Source organism: Copadichromis virginalis, linkage group LG12 (assembly GCF_057382275.1).
Source record: "Copadichromis virginalis isolate Kocher_CV1m ecotype Utaka linkage group LG12, C_Virginalis_male_GT1.1, whole genome shotgun sequence".
In the NCBI taxonomy this organism is placed as follows: Eukaryota; Metazoa; Chordata; class Actinopteri; order Cichliformes; family Cichlidae; genus Copadichromis; species Copadichromis virginalis.
The window spans coordinates 3203351-3224183 of NC_140629.1; the positions used below are offsets into that span (position 1 = coordinate 3203351).

Genomic DNA, 20833 nt, shown 5'->3' on the forward strand with positions numbered 1-20833 from the left:
GAAGCCTGGCATTTATTGTGCATGAGATTTAAACGAATGAGAGAGCAACATGTCTAAATGTGTCTAAATGGGAAATATGATTAGATAACCATCCCATATACAAAGACACTTGCACATGGTTGTATTAGAAATTCATTATGGCAGCAGCTTCCAGTTGTTCCTGTTGTTTCCTGAATATGATGCAGAATTCCCTGGAACAGTTTTCAGGGAGGTACTTTAGATCTGCAATCACAGAAACCTGGAAAAAGCTCTAACTAACTGACTGACAACAGGAGCACCGCGAAACACCTCCGAGCTGATGATATTTGGGTGAAGTGAGGGTGAAGGTTACTGTGACAAAATATTTCTACAGACATTTAAACAAGTGGCCACAAACTCAAAGGTCTCCCGAGAAAAAAAACGAAACATCACTAATTTGTGTCGGATTATATGCACCTGTATATAAAAGATGGACACGCTTCCTCGTGTTTTCTGGACTCAGTATATTTTGCAGCCTGAATGTTTCGGGTGGGATCGTGCTGGTGTTCTGTGCAGGCCCGATCCACAGATATGCGCTAATTAGTGCTTAGCTGAAGACAGACTAATTAATGCGACCAAAATGGAGCACACTGCCCCACGCAGTATTTGTCAGATAACGCTGATGGGGGAGGAGTTAGCACACACCTGTTGGTTACAGGTGCCTGTCAGGAAAAGCAGCATCAGGCTGTAAACATGCTTTTTAATGCTGTCGAGTTTACGGGGACTGATTTGGATTTGGCATCGCACTTGTGCCCTTTTCTCTAATTAACAAAAGATGGAATGATAGAATCTATCGCTGCGGGTCACCTGTGGGACATTGGATTTGCTCACAGTTAAGTGTGAGGTCGTAAAACCTGCTTCTGATTTTGCACTTTGAACTGAAAAACATGGGCACATTGTTCTGGAGCAACAACAGTGAACAGAGCACATTTTTGTGTGTGGACTGCGTGTCCTGGGATTTAAAAGCCTCTTCAGTCCAACATTTGCCAGACATCAAATGAGTAAACTATCAGACGGATTCTGATGAGATCTGAGAAGAGGACAGTGACGGCATCGGGGCTTCATCTTCATCCATTTTTCAGCGTCATGACGATGATGAAGATGCGTGTGTAGATACTGAGTATAGGTTCCACTCCATTTGTAGTTCAACAACCTGCGTTGAAATAGCAAATTGAAAGGCATTAGCTATGACTCCCAGCTCCGTCTGACATTTAATGTTGTCTGCGTTACGGGAGTGAGAGCATGTTTGTGTACAAAAGAGAAGAGGGGGACCGAGAGGAATGAAAGGCTGAGCGAGAGAGAGCAGGTGCTGGAGTGGTTAATGGCTGACAGCATGAATGGCCAGCGCTGAATTTTTCTGATTAAGGGAATGAACTTCTGCTTTGTCTCTGCTGTCAACAATGAACGCCCGCAGCACTCCAAACCGTCCTCCTAGGCGCCTAAACATTTAATGAATCTATTCCAAACTTCCTTCTCTCTACCGGCGGCCAATTTGGAGCCATTGAAGACAACCTAGCCCTCTGGAAATATGGGGACCATCTGTTGTGTGTGTCTGCACATTCATCTTTATGAAAGACAGCTATGCGGCCTAATGCTACACGCTAAGCAGGAAATAGAGACAATGGGAGAAAAGGTAACCTGCCCCTCCTTAATTTTTGCACCCCAGCTCTCTCTATTAAATGTGGATTTTCTTCACACCATTGGAAGGAATCTCATCATCCTAAGTGAAAAATTACAGCTACTATGTTTTCTTCTGCTCTTTGTGCAACAAGCATTGAAATTACTCTAAAAACAGCATTCCACATTCTAACAGCATTATAGAGCTCTTATACTATTAAAAGATAATATCAACAAAAGCCCACTGAAGTATATGAGTCACTTCATTCAGACAACTCAAATGTCAAATGAGGAATTTGAATGAGCATAATTGCAGATGCTTATTTCTATTTTGTTCTCAAGGCTTTTTTGAATACGCCATGTAGTGTAGTTTGAAGGCAGATAAAGAAGAAACAGGTAGGATTCGAAGCACTCCTAACACTGGAATCTGTGAAGGCACAGAGGCCACAGATGGATATTAAAACGGTAGAGGCAGCCAACAGCACGAGGTCATTTTCAGAAACCTATAGGTGATGGCATTGACCAAACTCATCTCACAAAGAGTGAATAAACGCAGCTCTGCCATCAGAGGTTCTCTGATCAGAACGATCACAGAAGTATGGAGCACCCACCATCAGGCCAGGGTTAAGGTTTCATGTGCACATAGAAACAAAGGTTTAATTACACACTCTTTCTACACGTCCGGTCAGTGTAATGGTCGGCAGACTTGTACCGACCGCTCAAGCTGCTTTAACTTTACACACCAATTACAGTTCGGGCTTCAGTATCTTGCCCAAGGACACTTAAAACTGCACACTGGAGGAACAAGGGGCAGGTTGTCCCCACATCAGGTAGTGCAGGGACAACCTGAACCAACTGATGAGCCACAGCTGTCCATAATTCTAAGCCACAAGGACAGTTGTTGGCTACTATACAACAACTGGATATTAAGTGGTCAACAATGCGATTTACTTCTCTGGTACACAGCAAAATCTCCAGTGTTAAATTAACACTTTTGACAGTGTTATATGTTTAAAAGTAACCTAGTCAGTTTTGAAGATTAACAATGACTAACACTGAGAAGTGCTGATTTTCTAACACTGGAAAATAACTCAAAATGTTAGAAATATTCCAGTGTTAGAAAATCAGCACTGCTCAGTGTTAGTCATTGTTAATCTTCAAAACTGACTGGGTTACTTTTAAACATATAACACTGTCAAAAGTGTTAATTTAACACTCAGAGGTGTGGACCCATATAGACACTCTCTAGTGTTAATTTAACACTGGAGATTTTGCTGTGTACTGACGCCGACAATGAGCTGACAGGATTTCACAGATTTCATTTATTTTATGACCCCCTGAAATCCTGTGATTGTCTGATTTTTGCACACTGTGATACATCCAGTTTGCCCGTCTGAAATGGAGAGCACCAAGTAAGGCTTGTGAGCGAGTCCAGCAACAGACTTCAAATCAATTCAATGCAAAAACATTCATATTTTCAACAACTGCTGTTTGTTGTTTTTTTCAGAGAGGGTGTCTCTGTGTGAAGAAGAGCTCCTGCTGCTGTTTACTGTGCAGTTCAGTCACTGCTGCTCACATCAGACCAAAACAACTCGTGGCCTTTAATTCAGTCGTTCCACTTCACTGTTCACCGGCTGCCCTGCATTGCTGTGTTTGCTGTCAGTTTGTAATTATTTATTGCTGCTTCTCCTTAATTCTGACTTTCAGCTCGGTGCCACTATTTCAGCTCATCATGTTTGATACTTTCTTCTTTTCCTCACAAGTTCTCTTTGCATCATTTTCTCTGTTCTGCTGTTGAACTTGTGGTGTGAACGTAAAGCAACACATTCCCAACCAACTCAAACACAGTATCGGGGGATTTTAGCTCTGTACCTGATGGCTTGAACCCCGTCAGCTGTACCACCTGTTAACGACAAAAACACGATACATTCTTAGTCAGCAGATGTAATAGAAAACATTATGTATTGATAACGCATACACATGACTTACTTGGTTTCCGGATCCTGGGTTCAAAAAGAAACTCACAAAGCTCTCCTTTCTGAAACTCTCTGCAAGCACAAAATACACCTAATTGCATTTAAACTTTGCATTTGTCTTTGAGGACACACACAGTTGCTTATGCAAGGCCAAAGTAGTCTTATAAGCACATCACAGTACAAAGGAAGCTTTATAAAACACGGAGAGAATGAAAAATGCAAACAATTTGAATGACAAAAGAGCATTATGAGAATTTTCATGGAGAACTTTTTTCTTTTGTTTCTGCCTCTGTTTATTAACAATGAAGCGTTTAATCACTGCTTATGTCAGCAGGACAGATGGGATCAACTCATCTATGAAAAGAGCCGAGTCTGAAGCACACTATTAAAACGTATCATTCATTCAATCATCATGGCCAGGGGTCGGCAACCTTTCTGATGAGGCAAGGCAAGTTTATTTGTACAGCACAATTCAACAACAAGGTGATTCAAAGTGCTTTACAGAGACATTAGAAACAAGAACAAATAAAAAGCAGGATTTAAAATTGATTAAAACAAGCAAATAAACTAACTAACTAATTAACAAACAAACAAACAAACAACAGTATATAAAATCAAAACAGATAAAATCAGAACAGTAGATAAAATCAGTAGTTAAATGTAAGTTTTGAAATTTAAGCTTAAAGTGTGGATTTGGTGCTTTATTCAAATGCAGCTGAGAACAGGTGAGTCTTCAACCTGGATTTAAACAAACTGAGTGTTTCAGCTGATCTGAGGCTTTCTGGGAGTTTGTTCCAGATATAAGGAGCATAAAAGCTGAATGCAGCTTCTCCGTGTCTGGTTCTGACTCTGGGAACTGATAAAAGACCGGATCCAGATGACCTGAGGGATCTGGAAGGTTCATACTGGGTCAGGAGGTCACTGATGTATTTTGGTCCTAAACCATTCAGAGCTTTATAGACCAGCATCAGAACTTTAAAGTCTATCCTCTGACGGACAGGCAGCCAGTGTAAGGACCTCAGAGCTGGACTGATGTGGTCCACTTTTTTTGGTCTTAGTGAGGACTCGAGCAGCAGAGTTCTGAATGAGCTGTAGTTGTCTGACTGATTTTTTAGGTAGACCTGTAAAGATGCTGTTACAGTAATCAAGCCTACTAAAGATGAATGCATGGACTAGTTTTTCCAGGTCCTGTTGAGACATCAGATCTTTGATCCTTGAAATATTCTTGAGGTGATAGTAAGCTGACTTTGTTATTGTCTTAATGTGTTTTTGAGGAGTGCATCTAAAATTCCCCCAGAGGTCAGTGTGCCATATGATTGCATTAGCAATAAATTTAATAATGCTCTATACTAACAGTTACTCACTCTATAGAACCACTTTATAGAATTGTATTTGTTCGCAGATGTTGGCAGCTGTCAGCGAATAGTTATCAGCTATATGAAACAAATCCATAACAAGAACTCCATAACAGCAAATGAACTGTACAACAGAAAATGCAAATGCTATCTATGGTCTCCTCACAACAATGATAAGAAAAATAAACTGGGCCAATATGGCATGTTTGTTAATACAGAGACACACATGTTAATGTGATCGCTGGTCTCCGAGTGTCCAGCGTTCAGACGGCTACCTGAGGACTCGTGTGAGAGAAAATCTGCTCACACAGACATGTAGAGCCAAACACTGTCAATAAGGCCTCTGCAATGTTCTGAAGACAGTTAAACCTGTCAGGTAGTGATGTCCAGCAGGTGAACATGCAGCTCCATGAACACGCACAGCTGTGGATTCCAGCTGTGCTCGTAGTTCTGCAAACTTTGACCCCACAGAGTCGAGCTTTTCAGTTCAATCAGCTGCATTTCGATGTCCTCTGTGTCCAACCAGTTAACGAGAGACAAATCCAGCTGCTCATTAAAGCTTTCTGGTTTGAATGGTTTGAATCTGGTAGTTGGGGTTGTTAGCTAACATACTGTCATTAAGAAGCAGCACAACTAATGTGTCTATGCGAGCTAATTTGCGATGTGCAAAGTGACAAACAAACAAGAGAGTAAAGCTGATCAGCTGATCATTGATCAGTTTCATGATTGAAGTAGCAACAGTAGAGGGAGGGGGGATATGGAGGACCACAAGAGCCTCGAAATAAAGAATCCTGTGCTTAAATAATGAATTGTACAATTCTGCATTTGTAAATTCATTTTTGAATTCCAATTTAATAAACTTCATTTCAAAAACCATTTTCGAATTGCACTTTAATATTAAGTGATTTTCAAAATGCTTCAATTTCCCTTTCCTGTTTGCTCAGGGATTAATTTTTGGATTAGCAGTTGGATTAACAACTTCATTTTAAAAATCCTGCTGCTATTCAAATTAGCCACACCGTGGGATGTAAGGAGCTCTCTGATTGGTTGGTCAGACACAGGCTGTCTGCCTGGACTTTTGTAGCTCATAGCTTCGCCCTGCTAAGAAGCGTGTGTGCTCGTGCAAAGGCCGTCCAACCTCGGGATTTACACTCGGCTCTACACGGATAAATGAAGAATGAAGGAACCCTGCAGCGAAACGGAGAGCCCAACCTCTGACTGAGTGCCTGTTTATGCAGTCTGACCACCTGTGAAGGTAACGTGCTAACATGGCTAACGCTAGCATCACCGCACGTAGCCCCGTTATTTTAAGGTCATCTTAGCTTAGCTTCTTCACAAATAAAGCTGGAAGCAGCTCAGACTGTTAGAACCAGCACTGAGGCCTGTTACATTTATACAGTGTTAGAGCGACGGCCTTTAAACTAGCGATTAAAATGCTGACAGTAAACCCGTCAGTCCAGATGTTACCACATTACTTTGTGATACTTAAGAGTTAAAACAACTGAGACAGGCTGATTAAAACTGGAGATCACACTACTGGTTTCAGTTCATTTAATATGTGAGTGCACTGATTCATTCTCAACTGGACATAAACGATGATCAAAGGTTGTATGTATGAGGAATTCATCCAATCCCAGCCTCTAACACAGTGCGCTGAATCTTAGCTTTGAATGTCCAATATATTCTAATCAGTGCAATGTAAGCATTCACTGAACCCACAGTATCTACACCTGTGTGGCAAATGTGTGGTAAAGACACAGATAATGAAATTTAATTATTAATACAATATACATCATGAGAAACAAAAGTTGAAATTGATTCAGCTCAGTACTTTTCTCTGTATGCTGTGATTATAAAGGCCTTAAATTCTGTGATATATACTGTAAATGATTTTCACAGAGGTCTTAAAGTAGTTAAATCACTGCTGATAGTCTGGTTGTTCATATTTTCACGTTTTTGTGTCTGTAGGGCTGTTTGATGACGATGTGGACTCCTCTGGGACATGAGGACACACCCACATCTGTTCCATACTGCAGCCATTAGGGCTGCCACGATTAGTCGACTAGTCACGATTACGTCGACTATCAAAATCGTCGACGACTGATTTAATAGTCGACGCGTCGTTTGAAGCTTTGTAAGATCACAAAAGACGCAGGAATAAGTAGCAGGATTTAAGAGTGTAATAACGGACTGAAACAGAAGATGGCAGCACTGCATGTACAAGGATGCCAGCTGCCGTTAAACCCCGAAGAAGAACAAGCTGTGTCCCAGAATTCATAGCGCAGCCCAGCTCAGTTTCCACCAATGGTGGCAGCTGTTAGTTTTAATATTACTTATTATTCTTTCTGGGTCACAAAATAAACGTTTAACATATTTTCAGGCGAGAATGTAGCTGTGTAAACCTCAAATATCTGCTCAGTTTATCAGGACACCACATATTTTCAAAAGCGCTCCGACGTTTTCGGAGACGTCTGTTACCCACTAGCTCGATAGCGAGCCGGGGGCTAGGTCACTAGAGCCGTGAGAACACCGGACTCCCAGCCGTCACTTAGATAACTTTAAAATGTTATTGTTTGGCTTTTTTTTTTTAGTATTTTATTTGTTCCTGAGTAAATCAGTTTGTCTGAGATTAAAGTTATAGTTTTTACTCAGCTGAATAAACATCAAGCAGACAGCTGATCATCAGAAGTGTGAGATGCTCAGAATATACTCCAGTGTCCTGTTATATTTTAGATAGCAAGGAGTTTATTAAACTTCACCGAAACAATCTGCAAATTTAATTAAAATTTAATAAACTATCATCTTGTCTTTATTTTTAGTTAGCACAGACCTTAAACACTTAAAGCTGTAAGCTAATGATAGTTATATAAGAGCAGATGCTGCTGGTGCAATAAGCTGTAGTTTTACGTCCAATGGATGATGATCTGATTAGTCGACTAATCGCAAAAATAATCGGTGACTAGTCGACTATCAGAATAATCGTTTGTGGCAGCCCTAGCAGCCATTGATGCTGTTACGGGTGTGAGTCAGCTTTGGGGCCTCAGACGCACACACTGGAAAACCAGCACCTGGACTTCATGCAGGAGAGACTGCATGAAGTTTTTATCTGATGTCAAATGTATAGAAATCATACATATACCAACAAGACTGTACATCACTGTCACCACAGCGTTTGTTTTCATTCAAAGGCTTCATGGCTTTAATACCTGGGGGGCCGGTCTCTAGGCCGATGTTCTGTCCCAGTCCAGCCCTGCGCACGACACGCAGTGAATTAATCTGAGAAGGTGCATTAAAAAATAAATGGCCGGGCCAGCGCTGCACATCGCAAATTAGCTCGCATAGACACATTAGTTATGCCGCTTCTTAATGACGGTATCTTAGCTAACAACCCCAACTACCAGATTCAACTTGTAATTGGCTAAAAATAACTTCGCCTACCGGTGAGAGGGACGTTGCTAGCTGACAGTTTTTTCAAGTGATGTTGAAATTTCCACGTTCCAACACTTCAAATGCTTCAGCAGCTGTTCGCTCAGCGCAGCATCAGCACTGCGGAAATACACGGATACATCCGTAGACTCGAGACAGATAAAACCAGAAAGCTTTAATGAGCAGCTGGATTTGTCTCGCATTAACTGGCTGGACACAGAGGACATGCGCGTGGCTCTTGTGGTCCTCCATAGGGGGAGAGAATGAGAGGAGAAGAAACAGCTGTGCAGCAAAGACACAGAATAAATCCAGCTTTGCGTCTTTTTCCATTGTAGCTGAAGTCCGGGACAAACTGTGTTCCTTTTCAGCTCAATACGAAACGCGTAATATTTTCTCTGAATACGAGACAGGTTGGCAACTCTACTAACTAACCTTATGAATAAAATAAAGTTCACTATCAGTAACATCATAGCACCACCCAGCTGTATAGAAACTCTGTCATGCTAGCTCACGCAGTACGAGTTATTGCAACTGACTGTAAAAAGTCAGCACAACGAAAATAAACTCCAGCTAAACTTAGTTTATATCTGACCCAGATAGACTGCAGCTCATAACTTCTCACCTGAAGTTCAGTTCACCTGACACTCGGACCGGCAGCCGCCCCGGGTCTCTCCTCCTCCTGCCTCCCCTTTCCCTCATCCACCTGCTGGCCTCTGTGGAAGCTCCGCCACAGCCACCACCAAATAACTGAGTTATTTTTCACATCGGCCAGCATCTGCCCAATCCACCACCTTTTGTTTATACCGTTACAAAACAAAAAAAATCATCGGCCCATAAAAACGAAAAATCACGGCCAGTCCAACTATGGTCGTGCCATCAGTTAACCCTTCGCGTGCCCAGGGTTGCCGACCCCCGATCATGGCTAATGACTTCTGAGGGAAGTCTTGTTCAGAGATGACGATCTTTCAGTGACCTGAAATATGGAGAATAGATTTTTCTTGTTTTTAATGACCTGCTGAAGGTTGGTCCAGCATCTCTGTCAGGACTGTTTGAAAGTGTTGTTTTAGATGATTTACATCACAAACATTACAGAACATATTCTTTGGCACTGATATAGTGATGCAGCTGTCACAGCAATGTGAGCAGTTGTCTTTTAACCCAACATGTTCATAAATGATGCTGACTCAGTGCATTTAAATACGCTGCTGAGGTGTCCTTCACAAACATCGACGTAACAATCTGGGCAAGAGACTCAGCGTTTCACATCACAGACAGCTCGTCATCTCTAATAGAATATTTGAAGCAAACATGCTGTTTTTCTTGACCTTAACTCAAGTTAGTTTTTATTTATATAGCTCAATTTCCAAACAACAACCATCTCAATCATCATAGCAGGGAGGAAGAACTCCACTGAACCAAGCACATAAGGAAGTTATCATGCTTCTACAGGTTGATGGTCCCCTGATTTAGCCCTAACAGGGGACCATGTTAGGGATTGGGTTAGCTGACCAGAGGGGCCGATGGCGCGATATGGCAGCCTTGCTTCTGTCAGTCTGCCCCAGGGCAGCTGTGGCTACAACTGTAGCTGCCTCCACCAGTGTGTGAATGTGAGAGTGAATGAATAGTGGCATTGTAAAGCGCTTTTCGGGGCCCTCAAAGCGCTATATAAATGCAATCCATTATCATTATAACAATAAGTTCTATGATAACAAACTCACTCATATTCATGCCTGGATGAGTTTTCCAGAATCATTTTGATATGAAATGTTTCTAAATGTCACAGTGTTGTTACTGAGTTTGTGCCTTCGTCCAAATACTGAACTAAGTCACCTGACTAACCTTCTAGTTTGCTTAATGTGTGCATTAAAGTACATATCTTGGTTATAAATCAGACTCCATGGTTCTCACTATTCTTCTAGAGGTGAAAAATAACTCGTGCAAGACTTTTTGTCTTCAAAACATGCCTTTAGTTTAACTGAAGGATTTGCAGATAAATATAACTGCGCCACAATAATACTTCATTCAATGTTTTCTTATGATAATATTCACAATGGCCAAAAGTCAGTTGATGATGGCTGCATCACATCCACAGCATCTGATAAGTCTGAAGGATGGCTGATTTATTATAGTTCCCACAATAACAGTTTTTGTAACTCACAAAGACTCATAACACTGAAGCTGGATCAAGGTGATGTTTTCTTGCTGTCTCCAGAGGAGGCAGCCGCTGTGTAGTGTTCACAGAAACATCATTCAGCTACACTGCAGTGGGATTGCTTCATCAGATAGGGTCATAATCAGATTCATTTTGTGTTTTGCATTGGGTGATAAACCTGTTGAGTCATAAATGTATAAAGTGTGATCAAACATTATCATAAAAAAACTTTTTAATCAGCCAAAGCCCAACAATAAGACGATTATGGTGATTGTGAGGCAAATATACAGGCGGGTCTATGTGCATTTAGATAACCAGGGCTACAGAACCTGAAAACATGTAGATGCTAATAATCACTGTCTGTTTCATGGAGTTTGCAAAAAGTTTTTTTGAGATTGCTCCGCCCACCTCACCCACCTCCCTATTCAGTTTTGTTCTCAGTGTTGGGGTGAGAGCAGGCTGGGCAGTTTGCTCTGGGTCATTACTTATTGCACTGTACATCTGACCAGTGCTGCAGCGTTTGGCTGAATCTGAGCCTTCTTCTAACAGCAGACACATGATCAGTAAACTCCAATCAGTGTTCTTAACAAAATGTGTGATATTTGAGTGAGGAGCACATCACGTCAGCTCACCGTTCTTGATGACCATGGATGTGGAAGTAGTGCCGGCAGGTACAGACGTCTCACTGGTCTCAGGGCTGGAGGTCGTCGGTAGGCTGTGGCCCCAGGAAGTGATCGGGGTCCTCTGAGAAGGTAGGAAGCTGGTTGGCTGGGAGCAGTTCTGCCAAAACATCACAATCCAGTCCATATTTCAGTCCACTTTTCTGAAGAGGGAATTTATTTTCTGTCCCGATGGATCCTTCTGCCCACTCACCGTGAAAGATAAGGCCTTTCTCTTTTCTTTGATCCTCTTTATGGCATTCCTCACCTAAATGAGAAGCAGTCTTTACACCCACTGATTTGTCCAAAAGGCTTGCAGCCTCACATAATGCACAAGGATGTGCTCTGATTTTGCAGGACAAAAGCTGGACTGAATGCATTTACCTCACTGTTGTAAACAGCATAGACTAAGAAGATGTACAGACCCTGTGGAGAGAAGAGAGGTGCACTAAGAAGCACGTATGAAGACAGAAAAGAATCATCTCCATTCATACTGACTATATGGATTTCACTGCTCTGTTTTGTAACCTCGCTCAAACAAAGCTTTCATACTGTGGTACCGTCATTCGATGTGGTTTTCTACTCCTGACAAGAGCTGCAGTTAGAGTCAGCAAATTTCAGCTTCAGCTCAACTGAACGCAATACTACAAATTTTAGAGCTGCATTTCATGGCTCCCCAAAAAGCTGATTCTGTTCATGTGGACGTAGAAACGATTCATCACTCATCCAAGTGACTTCATCAGTCTCAGCTGCAGGTTTCCTCAACCTGATAATCAGAGCACTGTTCATTGATCAGTGCCCATGAGTACCATTCACAGAGCGTTGGAAAGTAATCAGATGTTGTGCTAATAATGTAACAATAGGGTAAAATATAATAATTACATGTAAAATACTTAAGGCTGTATAGAATACTTACTGAGATGTGTGACCACTAACCATGTCATATATTAACTTGTCCAAGTGACCCCAGTCACATAGCCCTAGATTGTCAGTGACAGCTGGTCACCACTTGTGTATTACCCAGCTGGCACAACCCTTTTTGTGATTGCTTTGGTTGCTCCAATAGTGCTGCAATTGTAGTTTGAATGGAAGTGATGGACTCTACAAACACTGTCCAGGTTCTCTCAGTCGTAGTGAAACTTTGAAAAATGTGACACAAACTGGAAATGGAGATTAATCGCCTTCAAAGTAAAAGCTGTATCTTCTGAAAAATGGCTGCAAAGGCAAAGCTTCTCCATCTCCAGTCTGTGCCACACTTTTTCAGTTGCATTGCTGCTCAGCTAGTGTTTGCAGACAAACATGCATCTATGGGGAATGAGCCAGCAATCAGAACAATACCTATGAAGGTTTTTACTGCAGCAGCTTGCTTTCACCCAGCAAAGACAGCACCCTCCAGAAACCACTGCCAAGCAGTAACCAGTATTAGTATCACATCCACTATGGCAGACAACTACTGATGATGTGATGTGAGAACTGAACAGGCTGGATTCACAGATTTTGAATTCTGTCAGAATGAGGCTGTCAGACGCCCAAATCAGAAATAAAATAAAATCCTCAGCAAAGAATTCCTCTTCTTCATAATAACTCCACTTTATAAGCATTTTGAATGTAAGCATTCATCCTGTGTGCAACACACCCACCACCCCTCCTCTTCAAATATCCAGCCTTGCGTGTCTCTTACTTTGTCTGAGCTCACAGACTCATTTCTAATTGCGTCCCTTATTACTCCCAAAGACAATGTTAGCATCTCCCATCTTTTTGTTGTGCAACTCTGTCTAAACCAGACGTTGACTGATCTCACTAGCATGTTGTGACGCTCTCCTTGCACTCTTCCTCCACCTTCATTACCTCTGCTTCTTGCATCTTCACCGTTACACCTGTTGCCTTCCCATTCACACATATATATCCTGTCTTCTGCTCTCGACATACATTCCCCTTCTCTACAGAGCATACCTCCACATTTCCAGGTTTCCCCCACCTGCTCCCTACTCTCACTGCAGATCAGTGTTGTCTAATAACATCATTATCACAAAGAGTCTCCTGCCTGACCTCATCTGTCAGCTTGTCCAGCAACATTTAATCTTTGCCCTCACTTGCTGCTTCTTCTTTAATCCTAAAGGTACGCTAACGACTGTGCTGATAGCACCTTGCAGTCTCCTGCACCTTCTTCAGGATGTAGTACACCTGTGGGCACCTTCCTCCTCTCTTATATTTCACTCTGTGAGTTCAGCACAGCCCTTCCAATCCTTGTCAGGAAGTCCACTACCATCTATCCTTCCACATTCCTTTTCCTAATGCCAAACCTACTCAACACCTTGTCATCACCTTCGCTCTGTTCACCTTTATACCAACTGTTGTGTGCTCCAATTACAACTCCAATTAGACAGCAGTAACACAGTATCAGCTGGCAACGTGTTAGCCAAACCACTGCAGGTGTTCGTTGCTAACCTGGGCCTGTTTGATTTGCCCTTTCTGATGCAAACCTCCCAGTTTCTCCAGGCCTGGGACCAGCATTGAGAGTACACTGGTTTGTGGTTCCCCATGGCTGGCTTCTGTTATGCTAGGTCTTTATTATTGTTAATATTTTGTTTCTTGTTAAATTATTGCCTTTGTGTGTATAAATAAGCATGTTCTGTGTGACATAGCTCTTACTAAAGCCTCTGTGTTCTTACTAGTATTTTAAGTACATATGTCCAACATGTCTTTAGTTCTTAATTCTTTTGATTATGAAAACAAATGTAATTTTACTAAAAATTAAAAATATATTTTTTTCATTATTAAGTTACTTTTGTTCTCGGGTCATAGTTAAAAACTACAGTGTGTAAAATGAATGATAAATGTAAACTGAGATGTCGTGAAACATTTAAATACTGCAGTCAGTTCATTGTATGATTAATAGGTAACTGGCTTGAATGGTTCAACTACTGAACTGGACAGTGTGTGAACATTTATTAATTCATCAGCGTTATTTGTTTTCCAACACATGTTGTGTCTTTTCCTGGAGTAACACTTTTAATTTCAGACTTTGCTGAAGGTTCAGAAGACATGCAGTCTCATAAATGCTCATGTAAATACAAAGAGATGGGATATAGTAGCTATGCTGTACTATAGCTACTGTACCCCCCTCCACCATAACCTGCAGTGTGTCTAACCTCAAATGATATGTTATTATTCTTTCTCTCTACACCCTTGTTTTTTCTTTTTGTGGAAAGAAGAAGAAGACAGGCTGGCCCAGCATCCTCCTCCTACCTACATGAGGAAAAACTCCTACTGTAGTGTTATCTGCCCTCAGCTGGACACTGGCAGTAAATCTAAATTAACAAGCAGCTCTCTGAGGGTCACCCAGGGGCTAGCTCATTTTGATTAATTAAAGACCTGGGAAGGGCAAAGAGGGGTGGGAGGTTTAGGAAAGGACAAGAGAAGAAGGAAGGAGGCAGAGAGGGAGAGATGCACAGAAAGCTACAAGAATAACAGAGCCAGTGTGTGGAAAGAGGGACGTAAGGATGAATGTGAGAGAGGAACTGAGTCCTGTGTTATCAGGAGAGCTCGAAGTAGATGTGGTATGACCTGTGGTTCAAAGTACTGACTGCCACCTCCCACACACACACACACACACACGCACATAAACAGAACACAAAGACATATTAAAGTATTTTGTGGTGAACTGCTGCAGCTTGGCGGTGGTGCACTTTTAGAGCTCAAGTCAGTGATGTCACTTCCTGCATCGTCATGATTCTATCAGATAAACAAAACTTGTCTTCTGTCAGCACTCAGATATATGAACATCTGCCAAAAGTTCTTCAAACCAACTACTTATTGAAGTTCAGTGATATAGGAGGTGTCTCCAGCATCTCACACACACACACACACACACACACACACACACACACACACACACACACACACACACACACACTAAAAACAACAGCAGATATCACAGCAAAAAATAAAAAATCATATTACTGCTAAAATACTGATACTAATGACTACTGAGAGAAAGTTGTTCATTGTGACCTGGTGAATGTTGAAAGTTTAAAATATGCCCATATGGAAAAGATATTTATAGGTCTTATAAAGTTTGTATCTGTCTTGTGTGAAACTTGTATGAAAAGCATACAAGAATGAAAACAGATATAAGATCCCTTGAAAAATGATATAAATGAAACTTGTATGTTTTGGATATTTACTAAAACAATATATGAAAGTGGCCACTTTCATGAGTGAATCATATCAGCCTTATATGAGTCACTATATGAAGAAGGCCACATCTGATGCAAGTCTTTTATAAGTTTATTCTATTTCTTTTCCATATGGGGAGCAACTCAGTGGCACCATGATCCTGTATGCACTGTTTTTATGTATTTATTTTTTCCATGCATCTCGAAAACTACTCTGTTAAACAACGCTGCAGATGCTTTACATTCTGTAAAGGCCTGTGCTGGAGATGTGTTTGTGGCTGCATTCTCTTATGAAAGCTGGTATTTGAGGTATAACTGGGGTTATATGGGCTCAAAATGTGGTCATAAATATTTTGTACTTGTAAAAAAGATTTGTATGTGTAAAAAAGATTTGTGTGTGCATAAAAAAGATTTGTATGTGTAAAAAAGATTTGTGTGTGGACTTAGAAAAAAAAAAACCCTGCAAGTTACAAGTACGGATTTTGACCCTATTTTTCTTCCTTTCATCTGATTGGTCAATGTCATGTCAATCACAAATGTAACAATCCAATCAGAGAACAGATGGGTTTGGCTGTCGGGAGGGGCGCTTTTTTGAACTGCAGGTCCTTGAAGGGTGACAATGACAATAAATACTTAAATGAAATGAAATGATACAGTTTGAAGCTGGAGGATCTCTATATAAATATCCGATAGCAGCTAGGTCCCCTAACTTTCAGTAGCTGTTGAAAGGAAAAAGTTGTGGTATATCAGTGGTTAGAAATACCGTTATTACTTTAGGATTAGTTTAACACAAAGTCAGGGCTGACCCAGGACCATTGCTGTGAGTCACAGTGCGCAGCATAAAAGTCCTTTGTGTGTGTGTGTGTGTGTGTGTATATATATATATATATATATATATATATATATATATATATATATAACATTCTGTTACTGTAACTTCTGTCAGTGCTGTGCTTTTGGAAACCGAATTTCCCAGAGGAACCCACCCGAGGGATTAATAAAATTCTATCTTATCTCTTATCTTATCTTATCTTTCACATCGGACGCAGGATGTGCTGCTAATGCTAACTGCTAACTAAAAGCCAAGGATCCAGAATTTGTTACGCTGGCTGCTGGGCTCTGTGGGTTTTTGCAGCAGCTCTACCTGTACTAGATGCACCTGCTCCTTGTCTTTTCTATCTCTGACTTTATGTCCTCTACAAGAGTTTCTGTTTTTTTTGCTGGTTCTTCAAATGTTCAATAAAAACATGTATGCTAATTCATAACGAAGAAAGCTTTGTAATGAAGATTGTCATTTCCAAAACACTGCCCGCCCCCACCCCGCGGTCCGCAGCGCTGTTGAAAAGGCTGTGGAAGTCCCTGTATTAAACACGTAGACCTGTGACACAAAAATCACCAAACTCAGACGACCACAGACTGTTTTCCTTCGTGGTGATGAAGGAAAACGCTGGGTTGGCATGTAAAAGGGCATTTATTCCCTTCAAAGACCTGCAGTTCAAAAAAAGCGCCCCTCCGATAGCCAAACCCATCTGTTCTCTGATTGGATTGTTACATTTGTGATTGATGTGACATTGACCAATCAGATGAAAGGAAGAAAAATGGGGTCAAAATTCGCACTTGTATCTTGCAGGGTTTTTTTTTCTAAGTCCACACACAAATCTTTTTTACACATACAAATCTTTTTTACCCACACACAAATCTTTTTTACACACACAAATCTTTTTTACACACACAAATCTTTTTTACACATACAAATCTTTTTTACCCACACACAAATCTTTTTTACACATACAAATCTTTTTTACCCACACACAAATCTTTTTTACACACACAAATCTTTTTTACACACACAAATCTTTTTTACACACACAAATCTTTTTTACACACACAAATCTTTTTTACGCACACAAATCTTTTTTACACACACAAATCTTTTTTACGCACACACAAATCTTTTTTACAAGTACAAAATATTTATGACCACATTTTGAGCCCATAGGGTTAATCTTATTAGATATAAGTCCCTGTAGCAGTAATGAAGAAATGGAGCCTGCAATGCTGTTTTTTCTTCTTTCTCCCGTAGTGTGGATGTTTTCTGTCTCCTTACAACCTTCTTCTCTTTTCCCTTCTCTTCCCTTTACTCCTAATGGCTGCTCCACCATTAGCCTGGTTCTGCCGGATGTTTTTTCCTGGTGCTTGCTCATAGGTAATTATCTGATTGTTGGTGTGTCTCCCTAATTTTGTTGAGTCATGAATTGGCTTGAACTGAAAGGCAGCCTGATTGCTCATCTCTGTTGCAGGTACTTGTTGGCTTTGGTTGGCATACAGTCAGTTTTAATGCCGTACTGCTTTTTATTGCTACAAACTGTGTGTTAGGTTATTGTCTAAATGACTGAAGAATGTACGTATAAGGACATCACTGTATCAATAATGTGATTGTAATGTGATTTCACATTACACAATACTTCTGACATTACATACGTATGCTGTCTTTGGGAGTAGTGTTAAAAAGATGGCATACATTGTCATTGCTATGCAGATCATATCCAGCTTTATTTATTCAGACATGTCTGCAGTAATCATGTTATCGCCTGGATTTCAGTCCCGCCTTCAATAGAAGGTTATTCTCATTAGATCCCCGCCTGCTTATGAGTCTGCATGTGGCGTTCTCATTTATCATCAAACCTGACAATCGCCCTAAAACTCCTTCACTTCATGCAGAACACTGCAGGCTTACATGTGCTTCCTACAGTTTCCTAAAGTACAATGAGAGGCTTCAGCTATCAGGCCCCTCTACTATGGAACCAGCCCCCAGTTTGAATTATAGTTGTATTATTGTTCATGAATACAAGTGAATTGAATTGAGTTGAATTGGATTTGAACTTTAGGATTAAAATGAGTCTTTTTGATCAAGCTTATAATTGAAGTGAAACTGAATCCCCTGGTGTGGTGCAATAGACTTCTGAGAGGCTTCCCATGATGCACTGAGCATTTCTTCTTCACTCATCACTTTTCAGGCTCTGTGTGTTTATACACCACTACTGTACTGAATTTTAATAGAGGTGGTATTCTCCAGAGGTGGGACCAAGTCATTGTTTTGCAAGTCTCAAGTAAGTCTCAAGTCTTTATCCTCAAGTCTCAAGTCAAGTCTCAAGTAATGTCAGGCAAGTCAGAGTCGAGTCTCAAGTCACTGGTGTAAAAGTCCGAGTCAAGTCACAAGTCTGAAACTTTGAATTTCAAGTCCTTTCGAGTCTTTAAAAAAAAAACGAAAAAATAATGTTGCAGTTATGCTAAATGTAAATATTAGACCATGTAATTTTAAAATCTGTGTTTTTCTCAACACATGACAAAATAGTGAACTTAGAAAATATACACAAATTGTGAAATTGCACCTCTTTAAAATGCAGCTCAATTAAACCTAGCTCCAAGAATAATTTTCACCGACAGTTCTGAGATAAGCTGCATGTTATTCTTGGATGCGGTTGTAGGACCAGCTTTAAAATCGCATGACAAAAATATCATACACATTTAAAAAAAACTGCATCACCAACGTAGCCTGGACAACATTTGCTAGTTAGATGAAGTCAGCTATCTCATCGTAGCATATTTATATGCATATTTATAATCACACGGTTCTTGGAGTGAGTGCATACACTCATGAAGTTTAGTAACTTCCGGTCACTGCAACAAGCCCAGGTACAGTTTACCGACGGATGGGTGCAGGACCTTGAAATGCACCGTGTAGAACGAAAGACCATCGTACGTATCATAAGTTTACCAGTCTCACAAATCGTCGTCATAAATACACATTCGTTAACCGTTTATTAATAGGACCTTTGAGCTCAACGGTAATTAATTAGCAGTGGAAATAATTTCTGGTTCATCACAGAAATGTAGCAGTGACAATAATACTGTATGCTGTAATCGTACTGGACAATTAGTGATACAAAAAACCTGTTTTATCCTGTGAATAAAAGTATATGTTTTTGTCAATGTACCATAATAACAGAAGCGAAACACAATATTGTGTCAGGACAATTCACTATTTATGCACAATAAATAAAGGAGCATAGCGCGACAATTTCTGTTCAGCGCCAGACTTGCTTGTAACCTATATCACCAATTATGTTATGAAAATGACGTATTAACTACAACAGCAGACTGACCTTCGTGTAAATGCTTGGAGCAGACCCGTCGGCTTCCCGTGGCTGTCATGCGACCGGCTATTGCAGTTAATAATACAACAGCTTCTTGACATTTTTGTGTTTCTTTTTATCGCTGTGTAACTGATTTCAATTAAAAGCCTGCGTGCGCTAGTACCGCTTGCCACGAGTTCCCAGAATCCTTTGTGGTTCTACCCGTGAATGACGTCACATTTTCAATCTCTATATAATATGCATGTTAAATTTTATATTTGGGGTAAAATATCAAGTCTTTTCAAGTAAACCGGTTCAAGTCCAATTCAAGTCCCAAGTCATTGGTGTAAAAGTCCAAGTCAAGTCACAAGTCTTAGAACATTTTTTCAAGTCAAGTCTAAAGTCATAAAATTAATGACTCGAGTCCAAGTCATGTGACTCGAGTCCAAGTCATGTGACTCGAGTCCACACCTCTGGTATTCTCCGCTGTTGTGCTGGTTACACTAACATGTATCGTCACAACATCACAGCACTGGATACACTTCACTATGCAGCTGCTAACCAAGAAGGTGGAGGAAGACTGAACCACTGGAAGAGGCTGGGGTTCTTTGTTTCCCTCTTTACAACAAAAGTGCAAAATGCTTTAAACCTTTTTTAATACATTTCATCATTTTAACAATAAACCTTTTTGACAAAAGTAACCAAGTAATTGATTGCTTGAATACCTAATTCAACCCATTCAAGTGAAAAGGCCGCCCGAATGAGCCAATGGGAGATTCTTAAACATTTATTGGGTGTTCAAAGACTTTCCACGCTACACAACACATTCACCAATTCACGAACACATCCATATTGCACTTTATTCTATGCACTTTTTAAATTTTTTGAATCACACCCACTCACTGACTGATGCACCTGGAGCTACTCTCAGTATAGAATTGTTCCCTTGAAAAGCCGAGGTTCAAAGCACTGACATTCCAGTTGGTAGATAACCCCCAATACATAAGCAACTGTAATGTTGCAGTAATTATGATTAATAAAACACAAATGTTACTTTTCACAAGACAGTCTACAGTTACACCTCTGCTTTCTAACCATACAAAACAACCAATACTTGTTATTGTCTCTTTGTTGTATCATTTGAAGTATGCGGTTATCTGAGAGCATCTCATTGGGCAGTTACCTTCAGGGAGTCCTCTGTGCTGTTTGGTCCAAACACCTCTGTGGTGTGTTTTATTAATGTTTCATCACGCTGAGCTTGTGTATTATATGTTTCTGTATGCCATTTACTCATTTAAGAGCCTCTCCTGTAGATG

The 20833-nt window shown here is 40.6% G+C and overlaps 1 protein-coding gene across 1 annotated transcript in view; it reads right to left on the reverse strand.

The window, feature by feature from the left end:
• Positions 1-260: 260 nt before the first annotated feature.
• The window catches only part of adgrd2 (adhesion G protein-coupled receptor D2), a 55961-nt gene continuing 35388 nt past the window's right edge, over positions 261-20833 (reverse strand). Inside the window, exons 20-25 of the mRNA XM_085474372.1 lie at positions 11588-11629; positions 11418-11471; positions 11177-11324; positions 3625-3683; positions 3508-3538; positions 261-1171 (exon numbers count right to left, since the gene is read on the reverse strand). Of these exons, the coding sequence (XP_085330498.1) occupies positions 1164-1171; positions 3508-3538; positions 3625-3683; positions 11177-11324; positions 11418-11471; positions 11588-11629 (342 nt within the window). The 3' untranslated portion in view covers positions 261-1163. The remainder of the gene's footprint in view (positions 1172-3507; positions 3539-3624; positions 3684-11176; positions 11325-11417; positions 11472-11587; positions 11630-20833) is intronic.